The 15851-nt window shown below is 45.3% G+C and overlaps 1 protein-coding gene across 1 annotated transcript in view; it reads left to right on the top strand.

Annotated features, from left to right (window-relative positions):
• Positions 1 to 7941: 7941 nt before the first annotated feature.
• Positions 7942 to 15851, top strand: part of LOC121557245 (calcium/calmodulin-dependent 3',5'-cyclic nucleotide phosphodiesterase 1A-like) — a 111188-nt gene continuing 103278 nt past the window's right edge. The window contains exon 1 of the mRNA XM_045224905.1: positions 7942 to 8200. Coding sequence (XP_045080840.1) covers positions 7942 to 8200 — 259 coding nt within the window. The remainder of the gene's footprint in view (positions 8201 to 15851) is intronic.

Raw genomic sequence — 15851 nt, forward strand, 5'->3', positions numbered from 1 at the left:
GCCTACCCGAGTCGAGCATGTGGCCCTGGTGCGCAGAGTGTTGCGGAGGCTGGTGGAGCACGACCTGTATGTTAAGGCAGAGAAGTGTCTGTTTTTCCAGGAGTCGGTCTCCTTTTTGGGGTATCAGTTGTCTGCGTCAGGGGTGAAGATGGAGGTAGACCGGGTGTCAGCCGTGCGTAATTGGCAAACACCAACCACTGTGAAGGAGGTGCAGCAGTTTTTGGGGTTTGTGAATTACTACCGGAGGTTTATCCGGGGTTTTGGACAGGTGGCAGCTCCCATCACGTCTCTTTTGAAGGGGGGTCCGGTGCGTCTGCAGTGGTCTGCTGAGGCGGACAGGGCGTTTGGGAGGCTGAAGGACCTGTTTACCTCGGCCCCGGTGCTGGCGCATCCGGATCCCTCTTTGCCATTTCAGGTAGAGGTGGACGCGTCAGAGGCCGGTATAGGAGCCGTGCTTTCACAACGGTCAGGCGCGCCACCTAAACTCCGCCCCTGTGCTTTTTATTCCAAGAATCTCAGTCCGGCGGAGCGAAACTATGACGTAGGGGACAGGGAGCTGTTAGCCGTGGTACAGGCCCTAAAGGTGTGGAGGCACTGGCTTGAGGGGGCTCAACACCCTTTCCTCATTTTGACGGACCACCGTAACCTGGAGTACATCCGGGCAGCGAGGAGGCTGAACCCTCGCCAGGCAAGATGGAATATGTTTTTGACCCGGTTTACATTTAAGATCACGTACATCCCTGGGTCACAGAACGGTAAGGCAGATGCACTGTCTCGGCGGTATGACACGGAGGAGAGGTCCGTGGAGCCCACTCCCATACTGCCGGAGTCGTGTCTGGTGGCACCGGTAGTGTGGGAGGTCGATGCTGAGCTCGAGCGGGCGTTACACGCCGACCCTAGTCCACCGCAATGCCCGGAGGGTCGGAAGTACGTTCCGCTCGAGGTTCGGGATCGATTGATCTATTGGGCTCACACGTCACCCTCCTCTGGACACCCTGGTATCGGCCGGACAGTGCACTGTCTTAGTGCCAAGTACTGGTGGCCCACGTTGGCAAGGGATGTGAGGGTTTATGTTTCCTCCTGCTCGGTGTGCGCCCAGTGTAAGGCGCCTAGACATCTGCCTAGGGGTAAGTTACTACCCCTGCCCGTTCCACAACGACCATGGTCTCACCTCTCGGTGGATTTCCTTACTGACCTTCCTCCTTCACAGGGGAATACCACTATACTGGTCGTTGTGGACCGGTTTTCTAAGGCCTGTCGTTTGCTCCCCATGCCGGGCCTTCCTACCGCCCTGCAAACTGCCGAAGCACTATTCACCCATGTGTTCCGGCACTACGGGTACCCGAGGATATTGTGTCTGATCGAGGTCCCCAATTTACCTCCAGGGTCTGGAGAGCCTTTATGGAGCGGTTGGGGGTCTCGGTGAGCCTCACCTCGGGTTACCACCCGGAGAGTAATGGGCAGGTGGAACGCGTGAACCAGGATGTGGGTAGGTTTCTTAGAACATACTGCCAGGACCGGCCGGAGGAGTGGGCAAGGTACGTTCCCTGGGCCGAGATGGCCCAGAATTCCCCTACGCCATTCCTCCACTAACCTAACCCCTTTCCAATGTGTGTTAGGTTACCAGCCGGTTCTGGCACCTTGGCAGCAGAGCCAGATCGAGGCTCCTGCGGTGGATGAGTGGGCGCGGCGCTCGGAGGAGACATGGAACGCTGCACACGTCCACCTGCAGCGGGCCCTCCGTCGTCATAAGGCGAGCGCCGATCTCCACCGCAGTGAGGGACCGGTGTACGCACCTGGTGATCGAGTCTGGCTCTCTACCAGAAACCCTGCCCCTCCGCCTGCCATGTCGGAAACTGGGTCGGCGGTTTGTAGGGCCATTTAAAGTCCTGAGAAGGTTGAACGAGGTGTGTTACAAATTACAACTACCTGTTGAATATAAAAGTATTAACCCCTCGTTCCATGTGTCTCTTCTCAGGCCGGTGGTAGCTGGCCCACTCCAAGAAAGTGAGATCAGGGAGACTCCTCCGCCCCCATTGGACATCGAGGGGGCACCGGCGTACTCTGTGAGGTCCATCTTGGATTCGAGACGTCGGATGGGGGGTCTCCAATATCTAGTGGAGTGGGAGGGGTTACGGTCCGGAGGAACGGTGCTCGGTGCCGAGGAGAGACATTTTGGACCCGTCTCTCCTGACGGAATTCCATCGTGGGCACCCGACGCACCCTGCTCCGCGTCCTCCTGGTCGTCCCCGAGGCCGGAGTCGGCGCACGTCTGGAGCCGCGCGTCAAGGGGGGGGTACTGTCACGGTTTCGGCCGAGGCTGCCTCTCTTCCTTGTTCGGGCAGGCTTCGGCGTTCGTTGTCTCCGGAATACTAGCTGCCACCGTTGCATGTTTCTATGTTCGTTTGCTTTTGTCTGTTTGTTGTGACACCTGTTCTCGTTTAGTGTAATTAGTGTCCTATAAGTTTCTCGTTGTGTTTGTCTAGTGTTGTGTGTGATTGATTTATTTCTGTCGTGTGTTGTGCTTGTACATTTACTTATACGCTCGGTTGAGCTTTACTCCACTGTGTTGGAGCGTTTTACGCACATGTTTAGTGCGCCTTTTGTTTTGTCGCCTTCGTGCGTAGTTTCGCCTTCAGGCAAGTTTGTTCGATTTTTCCTTGTTGGAAATTGCACTAAAGTCTTTTGGTCTATACTTCGGTGTCCTGCGCTTGATTCCACCACTACACCCACCTACAGCATTCCTGACAGTTATAAGTGAAATAATCTGTCTGTTAACAATTGTTGGAAAAATTACTTGTGTCATGCACAAAGTACACTGCTCAAAAAAAACAAGGGAACACTAAAATGACACATCCTAGATCTGAATGAATAAAATAATCTTATTAAATACTTTTTTCTTTACATAGTTGAATGTGCTGACCACAAAATCACACAAAAATTATCAATGGAAATCAAATTTATCAACCCATGGAGGTCTGGATTTGGAGTCACCCTCAAAATTAAAGTGGAAAACCACACTACAGGCTGATCCAACTTTGATGTAATGTCCTTAAAACAAGTCAAAATGAGGCTCAGTAGTGTGTGTGGCCTCCACGTGCCTGTATGACCTCTCTACAATGCCTGGGCATGCTCCTGATGAGGTGGCGGATGGTCTCCTGAGGGATCTCCTCCCAGACCTGGACTAAAGCATCCGCCAACTCCTGGACAGTCTGTGGTGCAACGTGGCATTGGTGGATGGAGTGAGACATGATGTCCCAGATGTGCTCAATTGGATTCAGGTCTGGGGAACGGGCGGGCCAGTCCATAGCATCAGGTTAGAAGGATTACTTTATCCTATCCCAGGTGTTCCTTAAAGAGGTGGGGTTTCAAATGTCTCCGGAAGGTGGTGAGTGACTCCGCTGTCCTGGCGTCGTGATTGTCCCACCATTGGGGTGCCAGAGCAGCGAACAGTTTTGACTGGGCTGAGCGGGAACTGTGCTTCAGCAGAGGTAGAGGAGCCATTAGGCCAGAGGTGGATGAACGCAATACCCTCGTTTGGGTGTAGGGACTGATCAGAGCCTGAAGGTACGGAGGTGCCGTTCCCCTCACAGCTCCGTAGGCAAGCACCATGGTCTTGTAGCAGATGCGAGCTTCAACTGGAAGCCAGTGGAGTGTGCGGAGGAGCGGGGTGACGTGAGAGAACTTGGGAAGGTTGAACACCAGACGGGCTGCGGCATTCTGGATGAGTTGTAGGGGTTTAATGGCACAGGCAGGGAGCCCAGCCAACAGCGAGTTGCAGTAATCCAGATGGGAGATGACAAGTGCCTGGATTAGGACCTGTGCCGCTTCCTGTGTAAGGCAGGGTCGTACTCTCCGAATGTTGTAGAGCATGAACCTACAGGATCGGGTCACCGCCTTGATGTTAGCGGAGAACGACAGGGTGTTGTCCAGCGTCACGCCAAGGCTCTTCGCACTCTGGGAGGAGGACACAACGGAGTTGTCAACCGTGATGGCGAGATCATGGAACGGGCAGTCCTTCCCCGGGAGGAAGAGCAGCTCCGTCTTGCCAAGGTTCAGCTTGATGTGCCATCCTGGATGAGCTGCACAACCTGAGCCACTTGTGTGGGTTGTAGACTCCGTCTCATGCTACCACTAGAGTGAAAGCACCGCCAGCATTCAAAAGTGACCAAAACATCAGCCAGGAAGCATAGGAACTGAGAAGTTGTCTGTGGTCACCACCTGCAAAACCAGTCCTTTATTGGGGTTGTCTTGCTAATTGCCTATCATTTCCACCTGTTGTCTATTCCATTTGCACAACAGCATGTGAAATGTATTGTCAATCAGTGTTGCTTCCTAAGTGGACAGTTTGATTTCACAGAAGTGTGATTGACTTGGAGTTACATTGTGTTGTTTAAGTGTTCCCTTTATTTTTTTGAGCAGTGTAGATGTCCTAACTGACTTGCCAAAACTATAGTTTGTTAACAAGAAATGTGTGAAGTGGTTGAAAAACGAGTTTTAATGACTCCAACCTAAGTGTATGTAAACTTCCAACTTCAACTGTATATCTCACTCCTTTGGCCGCCATTCCTTCCAGTTCTCTGCTGCAAATGACTGGAACGAACTGCAAAAATCTCTGAAGCTGGAGAATCTTATCTCCCTCACTAACTTTAAGCATCAGTTGTCAGAGCAGCTTACCGATCACTGCACCTGTACACAGCCCATCTGTAATTAGCCCACCCAACTACCTCATCCTTATATTGTTATTTATTTTGCCCATTTGCACCCCAGTATCTCTATTTGCACATCATCTTCTATCACTCCAGTGTTAATACTACATTGTAATTATTTTGCACTATGGCCTATTTATTGCCTTACGTCCATAACTTATTACATTTGCACACACTGTATATAAATGTTCTATTGTGTTATTGACTGTATGTTTTGTTTACCCCATATGTAACTCTGTGTTGTCGCACTGCTTTGCTTTATCTTGGCCAGGTCGCAGTTGTAAATGAAAACATGTTCTCAACTGGCCTACCTGGTTAAATAAAGGTGAAAAAAAAAAAAAGAATTCCAACATTGCCAAGTTTTGCTTACATTGTGTATTATAATTAGCTCATGTGCTTTTCTCCACGAGGAGGGGATACTAGATAATGTTGTTGGGTCTGTAACCATGAGGAGGGGATACTAGATAATGTTGTTGGGTCTGTAACCATGAGGAAGGGATACTAGATAATGTTGTTGGGTCTGTAACCATGAGGAGGGGATACTAGATAATGTTGTTGGGTCTGTAACCATGAGGAGGGGATACTAGATAATGTTGTTGGGTCTGTAACCATGAGGAGGGGATACTAGATAATGTTGTTGGGTCTGTAACCATGAGGAGGGGATACTAGATAATGTTGTTGGGTCTGTAACCATGAGGAGGGGATACTAGATAATGTTGTTGGGTCTGTAACCATGAGGAGGGGATACTAGATAATGTTGTTGGGTCTGTAACCATGAGGAGGGGATACTAGATAATGTTGTTGGGTCTGTAACCATGAGGAGGGGATACTAGATAATGTTGTTGGGTCTGTAACCATGAGGAGGGGATACTAGATAATGTTGTTGGGTCTGTAACCATGAGGAGGGGATACTAGATAATGTTGTTGGGTCTGTAACCATGTTTGCCAGTGACAGTCTCTTAGATCCATGTAATTCCAGATGATATTGTGAGGGTCGTTATGTTTGCTCAATGTGCTGTCTGTGTGTGGGTATATTGTCTATAAAAGTGGATCCTGGTGACAGTATTTTCCTTCCATTTTAGAACACACAGGCCTAAAGAAATACTTCAAATGGTAGGCTAACCTCGTCTCTCTCTCTCTCTCTGTGGTGACTGAAAGAAGAGCAAAGTTAAGGATTCAACATCTTGCTGATTTTATCTGAACTACCATCTATCTGAACTACCATCTATCTGAACTACCATCTATCTGAACTACCATCTATCTGAACTACCATCTATCTGAACTAACATCTATCTGAACTAACATCTATCTGAACTAACATCTATCTGAACTACCATCTATCTGAACTAACATCTATCTGAACTACCATCTATCTGAACTACCATCTATCTGAACTACCATCTATCTGAACTACCATCTATCTGAACTACCATCTATCTGAACTACCATCTATCTGAACTACCATCTATCTGAACTACCATCTATCTGAACTAACATCTATCTGAACTACCATCTATCTGAACTACCATCTATCTGAACTACCATCTATCTGAACTACCATCTATCTGAACTACCATCTATCTGAACTAACATCTATCTGAACTACCATCTATCTGAACGACCATCTATCTGAACTACCATCTATCTGAACTACCATCTATCTGAACTACCATCTATCTGAACTACCATCTATCTGAACTACCATCTATCTGAACTACCATCTATCTGAACTAACATCTATCTGAACTAACATCTATCTGAACTACCATCTATCTGAACTACCATCTATCTTAACTAACATCTATCTGAACTACCATCTATCTGAACTACCATCTATCTGAACTAACATCTATCTGAACTACCATCTATCTGAACTACCATCTATCTGAACTACCATCTATCTGAACTAATAATCCTTCCTCATCGCAGCTCGTTTGCTTGCACTTGCTTATACTTAGAGATATGATATAAGAACAAACATGATTAATTTACTGAACATAAACGTAATAAAAGTTTACAGTAGCAGCTAGCCAGTTAGCCCTATTGACTTACTATGGGCTTGCTATCTACAGTACGTAGGCAGGTAAACATGCCAACATTAACTGAGTATGTATTTATTAACGTATCAAGATAAGATATTGTAGTCAGGCAATCTATGAGATGTAAATCGGCAACATTTCATTCCTAATTCGGAGTGTATTTTCTCTCGCTTCAGCTCAAATAATGATGTCAAGAAATTTTTCGTCATTTTCTATGTGGTTGCGTCATGTTTCTTTGCATACTTTCCGTTGAAGCTTGCATCTATGCCCTCCGTGCACCGTTTCGCATACTTTGAATTGGACTCATACTCCGCCTGCTCAGAGCACGGTAGTATGCATTTTGAGAAACACCCAATATCTTATCACAGCACTGGCAAACCATGGTTGACCAACTCCCTGACCAACATGGCTGACATTTATACCATCATAAGAAGGTTCATGTCCATTCCAGTATTCTAATTCCTAATTCTATGCCATAACTATGGTAACAATATACATTTTTAAAAACCTGTTGAAAACGTGTAGTGTTGGATAGCATTCTATTCCAGCTATTACCATGAGCCTTTCCTCCCCATTTCTCCCTACACCAGCCTCTACTGGATGAGTAGAATGATGCCTGCTGACATTAACCATTAGAAATCCCCTCCAAGCTGAAAATACATAATGTATTCCGGAGCGCTTGATTTCCTGCGGTATTAATAAACGGGGACACGCACCAGACTCATTACTGAGCTTGTTTTTGCAGGTCTTTGCCCTCGAGACTCCCTTGTGTTTGACAGAGCAACTTTCTCCACCATGTGACGCCATCCCCTGGCGACAGACAGGATGCCTCTGAGAGAAGAGGATGATGAGAGGAGGAAAGGATTAACCCAAACACTGTTCTGCTCCACTGTCCTGGACTGGAAACATTTCATCTAATTTCACACAGCATGAATTTGGCTGCTACACTCTTGGGGGAACGAGAGGCGGAAAACCGGTGAATCAACAACTCATTTGAACGATGAAGAAGTTCCCTCTCCCTATTCCCTCCAGCTAGTTTTAGTAGCTGGAACCAGGCTGTTTCTCTGAACACCTACTGGAAGACTTCACTGGGATTTTTTTTTAAATCACCATATTATGCTTAATTCACTGCGCTTTAACTTTCTAAAGACCTGCTGCTCTGATCACTAAATATTAGTATTGAAGCCACCGCCATGGGCTCTGTGACGTCCGCCCTGACCAGACGGACCAGACACGCGTTGGTCAAAGTTGGTTCAGAACCCGAGCACGAGACTGACCGGAGCCACTCCGCACCGGAGTCTGACCGCGGGAGGAAGAGGAGCGTGCGCCTCAACGTCTCCTCCTCGAACCAGTCGCTGTTGGAGGAGCGGAACGCGCCAGATGCCGGTGGCGGGAGGGTCATGGTGGGAACTTCACAGAGCGCTCTCGAGCCGTCTGGTAACGGGCTCAACGGTGAGTTTCGAGGTCAAGTTACTTTCAAGTTAAATTTTGTTGATTTTAAATTACATTCAGTAGCGGTGCGTGGGTGAAATCACTGGGGGAAAAAAGCCTGAAAATAATCAACCTATTACAACCTGTGTGTTGTGATAATTGTGTTGTTTGCTGTATAACCTGTCAGTTCATATGTCTTGCCACCGTGATATATAGCCCTAAAGGCCGAGACAATAAGAAGACACAGTGGGAAGAATAAATTCAACCACACCTTTGTTTCATCCCAAAACCGGAGAGCAAACTCTGTCCGGTGAAGTCCACAAAGCATATTGCATGTAACAAACAGTTACATGACCTACAGCACGGTCAAGTAAGGTCATGTTTCCGACAGCTAAACAACTATTGATTTAGAACCACGGAGAGTTACCGCATGTCGCAAAGAAAACAGGAGCTGCCTCCACTATTCCAGAACCATTTCAACTTCAACATTTCAACATCATCTAATCACCTCTGCTTAGTCTAATACAATGACAACTAAAAGATACCAAAAACGATTTAGTCCAATCAACGTAAGCTAAATATGATGTGGCTGTCCATGGTAGTGATTTCTCTGTGTGTGCTTAAGTATAAAAAACATGTTGACTCAACCTACTAGTAGAGAAACGCCAATACCAACCTCCTCTCATGTTGCTTAAATGGTCTATAACTCTGTCATACAGTACATGCTTTTAGTTTGTTGTCCTCCGAGGCTACCTGGCTAAAATACTGCTCGCAAGCCTAACTTCCTTTCATGGGACAACAATTAGCCAGCTGGTTAACATTAGCATACTACCTCTAGCTACATATTGAACTTCCATCCTCTCAGGCCAGGGGCACAATGTATGAATTTATGGTTGGATCAGAATCACTGTTATAATCATTGGCCAGTACGGAGAATTAAGTAAAACCACAACTCCAAATCCCTATCTACATCCATGGCTAATTTAGGAAAGGGCCAATTTTAGCTAGCTAGCTAGCCACCAACACAACAAGATGCAACAATTCACGACCAGACAGCATCAGATAGATACGCTACACATACAGAGACAGAGGGGCGCTGGTTCGTTTTCTTGGATGCTTTCTCTGGAGAGATACGTTCAGCCTCTTGTGAATTGAAGGACAATTATGAAACAGAGAGACAAAAGATACATTATTTTACATGTTTTTTGTTTTAAAAAATTGTAATAATTGGTGAAGCCTGGCTTCCCTTGGCCTCCATGAATACCGAGGACTTTATTAAGATGATGAGAAGGATTAAACTTGCTGCTATAGGCACTTGATAGATACAGATATAATATAACATGAATAGAAACACATGATATAGTCTGTGATACTACTACTACTACTAAGCAGATTGGATATATGGATATATTAACCCCAGATAGACCCTATTGGATATATGGATATATTAACCCCAGATAGACCCTATTGGATATATTAACCCCAGATAGACCCTATTGGATATATGGATATATTAACCCCAGATAGACCCTATTGGATATATGGATATATTAACCCCAGATAGACCCTATTGGATATATTAACCCCAGATAGACCCTATTGGATATATGGATATATTAACCCCAGATAGACCCTATTGGATATATGGATATATTAACCCCAGATAGACCCTATTGGATATATGGATATATTAACCCCAGATAGACCCTATTGGATATATGGATATATTAACCCCAGATAGACCCTATTGGATATATGGATATATTAACCCCAGATAGACCCTATTGGATATATGGATATATTAACCCCCAGATAGACCCTATTGGATATATGGATATATTAACCCCAGATAGACCCTATTGGATATATTAACCCCAGATAGACCCTATTGGATATATGGATATATTAACCCCAGATAGACCCTATTGGATATATGGATATATTAACCCCAGATAGACCCTATTGGATATATTAACCCCAGATAGACCCTATTGGATATATGGATATATTAACCCCAGATAGACCCTATTGGATATATGGATATATTAACCCCAGATAGACCCTATTGGATATATGGATATATTAACCCCAGATAGACCCTATTGGATATATTAACCCCAGATAGACCCTATTGGATATATGGATATATTAACCCCAGATAGACCCTATTGGATATATGGATATATTAACCCCAGATAGACCCTATTGGATATATGGATATATTAACCCCAGATAGACCCTATTGGATATATGGATATATTAACCCCAGATAGACCCTATTGGATATATGGATATATTAACCCCAGATAGACCCTATTGGATATATGGATATATTAACCCCAGTTAGACCCTATTGGATATATGGATATATTAACCCCAGAGCTGTACTAAGCAGATAGACCCAATGGAAGCCTCTCCATCATAATCCAGGTAGAATCAGGAATTCCCCAGTGCAGCTGTCTAGGACCATTGCTTTTTTCAATCTTTACTAATGACATGCCACTGGCTTTGAGTAAAGCCAGTGTGTCTTTGTATGTGGATGACTCAACACTATACACGTCAGCTACTACAGCAACTGAAATCACTGCAACACTTAACAAAGAGCTGCAGTTAGTTTCAGAATGGGTGACAACGAATAAGTTAGTCCTAAATATTTCTAAAACTAAAAGCATTGTATTTGGGACATATCATTCACTGAACCCTAAACCTCAACTAAATATTGTAATAAATTGAGGAAGTTGAGGAGACTAAACTGCTTGGAGTAACCCTGGATTGTAAACTGTCATGGTGAAAACATATTGATACAACAGTAGCTAAGATGGGGAGAAGTCTGTCCATAATAAAGCGCTGCTCTGCATTCTTAACAGCACTATCAACAAGGCAGGTCCTACAGGCCCTAGTTTTGTCGCACCTGGACTACTGTTCAGTCGTGTGGTCAGGTGCCACAAAAAGGGACTTAGGAAAATTACAATTGGCTCAGAACAGGGCAGCACGGCTGGCCCTTGGATGTACACAGAGAGCAAACATTAATAATATGCATGCAAATCTCTCCTGGCTCAAAGTGGAGGAGAGATTGACTTCATCACTACTTGTATTTGTGAGAGGTATTGACATGTTGAATGCACAGAGCTGTCTGTTTGAACTACTGGCACACAGCTCAGACACCCATGCATACCCCACAAGACATGCCACCAGAGGTCTCTTCACAGTCCCCAAGTCCAGAACAGACTTTGGGAGGTGCACAGTACTACATAGAGCCATGACTACATGGAACTCTATTCCACATCAAGTAACTGATGCAGGCAGTAGAATCAGATTTAAAAAACTGATAAAAATACACCTTATGGAATGTATTGTAATGTTTTTTAAATTGTATAAATTGCTGGTCCTCAGGAAGAGTAGCTGCTGCCTTGGCAGGAACTAATGGGGATAAATAATAAATACAAATACAAATAGAGACCCTGTATATTACAGACATAGAGACCCTGTATACTACAGACATAGAGACCCTGTATACTACAGACATAGAGACCCTGTATACTACAGACATAGAGACCCTACAGACATAGAGACCCTGCATACTACAGACATAGAGACCCTGTATACTACAGACATAGAGACCCTGTATACTACAGACATAGAGACCCTGTATACTACAGACATAGAGACCCTGTATATTACAGACATAGAGACCCTACAGACATAGAGACCCTGTATACTACAGACATAGAGACCCTGTATATTACAGACATAGAGACCCTGTATACTACAGACATAGAGACCCTGTATACTACAGACATAGAGACCCTGTATACTACAGACATAGAGACCCTGTATACTACAGACATAGAGACCCTGTATACTACAGACATAGAGACCCTACAGACATAGAGACCCTACAGACATAGAGACCCTACAGACATAGAGACCCTGTATACTACAGACATAGAGACCCTGTATATTACAGACATAGAGACCCTGTATACTACAGACATAGAGACCCTGTATACTACAGACATAGAGACCCTGTATACTACAGACATAGAGACCCTGTATACTACAGACATAGAGACCCTGTATACTACAGACATAGAGACCCTGTATACTACAGACATAGAGACCCTACAGACATAGAGACCCTACAGACATAGAGACCCTACAGACATAGAGACCCTGTATACTACAGACATAGAGACCCTGTATATTACAGACATAGAGACCCTGTATACTTGGTTTCTCTAATGACTGCCTCGCCTGGTTCACCAACTACTTCTCAGATAGAGTTCAATGTGTCAAATCGGAGGGCCTGTTGTCTGGACCTATGGCAGTCTCTATGGGGGTGCCACAGGGTTCAATTCTTGGGCCAACTCTTTTCTCTGTGTATATCAATGACGTCGCTCTTGCTGCTGGTGACTCTCAGATCCACCTCTACGCAGACGACACCATTTTGTATACATCTGGCCCTTCATTGGACACTGTGTTAACAAACCTCCAAACGAGCTTCAATTCCATACAACACTCCTTCAGTAGCCTCCAACTGCTCTTAAACACTAGTAAAACAAAATGCATGCTCTTCAACCGAACGCTGCTTGCACCCGCCCACCCGACTAGAATCACTACTCTAGACGGGTCTGACCTAGAGTACGTGGACAACTACAAATATCTAGGTGTCTGGTTAGACTGTAAACTCTCCTTCCAGACTCACATTAAGAATCTCCAATCCAAAGTTAAATCTAGAATCGGTTTCCTATTTCGCAACAAAGCCTCCTTCACTCATGCTGCCAAACATGCCCTTGTAAAACTGACTATCCTACCGATCCTTGACTTCGGCGATGTCATTTACAAAATAGCCTCCAACACTCTACTCAGCAAATTGGATGTTGTCTATCACAGTGCCATCCGTTTTGTCTCCAAAGCCCCATATAATACCCACCACTGTGACCTGTACGCTCTTGTTGGCTGGTCCTCACTACATATTCGTCGCCAAACCCACTGGCTCCAGGCCATCTATAAATCACTGCTAGGCAAATCCCCGCCTTATCTTAGCTCATTGGTCACCATAGCAACACCCACCCGTAGTCTGCGCTCCAGCGGGTATATCTCACTGGTCATCCCCAAAGCCAACACCTCCTTTGGCCGCAATTCCTTCCAGTTCTCTGCTGCCAATGACTGGAACAAACTGCAAAAATCTCTGAAGCTGGAGACGCTTATCTCCCTCACTAACTTTAGGCATCAGTTGTCAGAGCACCTTACCGATCACTGCACCTGTACACAGCCCATCTGAAATTAGCCCGCCCAACTACCTCATCCCTATATTGTTATTTATTTTGCTCATCTGTACCCCAGTATCTCTATTTGCACATCATCTCTTGCACATCATTCCAGTGTTAATACTAAATTGTAATTATTTTGCACTATAGCCTATTTTATTGCCTTACCTCCATAACTTGCTAAATTTGCACACTGTATATTAATTGTATTTCTGTTGTATTTTTTTGATTTTTGTTTTGTTTTACCCCATATGTAACTCTGTGTTGTTGTTTTTATCGCACTGCTATGCTTTATCTTGGCCAGGTCGCAGTTGTAAATGAGAACTTGTTCTCAACTGGTTTACCTGGTTAAATAAAGGTGAAATAAAAAAAATAAAATAAAATACTACAGACATAGAGACCCTGTATACTACAGACATAGAGACCCTGTATACTACAGACATAGAGACCCTGTATACTACAGACATAGAGACCCTGTATACTACAGACATAGAGACCCTGTATACTACAGACATAGAGACCCTACAGACATAGAGACCCTGTATGCTACAGACATAGAGACCCTGTATACTACAGACATAGAGACCCTACAGACATAGAGACCCTACAGACATAGAGACCCTACAGACATAGAGACCCTGTATACTACAGACATAGAGACCCTGTATACTACAGACATAGAGACCCTGTATACTACAGACATAGAGACCCTGTATACGACATAGATTTAGACCCTGTGTACTGTTGGCTGTCTGTCTGGAATAATGTTCATTGAATTCATCCACAACATGAATGGGCAGATAGAGTCCTTTGAAGATGGATATCAATGGTGCATGTCTGTCCAACTACCAAAGCATCTGTTTGATGTGGCAGTATCTGGTCTGAAATAAACATCAACACAGTGTTTCAGAGAACACATTTCCATACAGTTGGTTGGTTCTCCGCAGTCTTTGTCAATACCTCTTTCTCCATCTCCCTCTCCCTCTCCCTCTTTCTCTTTCTACATACCTCTGTCTCTCTACCTCTGTCCCCGAGAGGTGGAGGTTTGTCCCTGGTTGGGTCGTAAAATAGCATATGTTGTGTTGAAACAATGACTACGTGACCATGAGACAACCAAGTGAGTTTCCTCTCAACTACCTGGGAATCCTCTCACTCCTCCTCCTCCTGTCCTCCTTCTCATTATCCTCCTCCTCCTCATCATCTCCTCCTCCTCCTCCTCCTCCTCCTCCTCTTCCTCCTCCTCCTCCTCCTCTTCCTCTTCCTCTTCCTCCTCCTCCTCCTCCTCATCCTTCTCATCTCCTCCCCCTCCTCCTCATCTCCTCCTCATCTCGCTCCTCCTCCTCCTCCTCCTCCTCCTCCTCCTCCTCTTCCTCATCTTCCTCTTCCTCCTCCTCCTCCTCCTCCTCCTCCTCATCATCTCCTCCTCCTCCTCCTCCTCCTCCTCCTCCTCCTCTTCCTCCTCTTCTTCCTCTTCCTCTTCCTCCTCCTCCTCCTCCTCATCCTTCTCATCTCCTCCCCCTCCTCCTCATCTCCTCCTCATCTCGCTCCACCTCCTCCTCCTTCTCCTCCTCCTACTCCTCCCCATCTCTCTCTCTCTTCCTCTTCCTCCTCCTCCTCCTCCTTCTCATCTCCTCCCCCTCCTCCTCATCTCCTCCTCATCTCGCTCCTCCTCCTCCTCCTTCTCCTCCTCCTCCTCCTCCCCATCTCTCTCTCTCTTCCTCTTCCTTCTCCTCCTCCTCCTGGTCTCCTCCTCTCCTCCTGTGTCTTTAGACTGACACTTCTGTTATTAGACAGCCTAAAACACATGAGAGAGACAAGAGACAAAACAGGTTTTAATGGAAACATCAATTGCTCGTGACAACAAACGTGTGTCTCTACACATCATTTCCAGTCCAGAATTCTATTATTATGTTGGATGTCTGAAGTCCAGATGTAGTCTTTTAAATAACGCCACAGGGTTCTGTGTGTCTAGGAGGAGGAAGGGACAGAACAGGGTATCAGATGAGGTGGTTTGGTTTGAGGTGTGTGTGTGTGTGTGTGTGTGTGTGTGTGTGTGTGTGTGTGTTTATGTGTGTGTGTGTGTAGGAGAGGGAAAGGACAGAACAGGGTATAATTTGAAGGTTAGCCACAGGGAGTGAAACTAGCTGAAGATAACCCTAACCCTTCTTAACCCTCCCGTTGTCCTAGGGTCAAAATGACCCGCCACTGTGTTGAACCAACTTTATTTAATTTTAATATTTTTTGGATCATTTGTGAGAAGGAGGCAGTGATACTTTCTTTAAAGTCTCACTGCCTCCTTCTCACAAATGATCCCAAAAATATTAAAATTAAATAAAGTTGGTTCAACACAGTGGCGGGTCATTTTGACCCTAGGACAACGGGAGGGTTAAACCTGTAATGCT

Source organism: Coregonus clupeaformis, chromosome 14, assembly GCF_020615455.1.
Source record: "Coregonus clupeaformis isolate EN_2021a chromosome 14, ASM2061545v1, whole genome shotgun sequence".
NCBI classification, from domain to species: domain Eukaryota; kingdom Metazoa; phylum Chordata; class Actinopteri; order Salmoniformes; family Salmonidae; genus Coregonus; species Coregonus clupeaformis.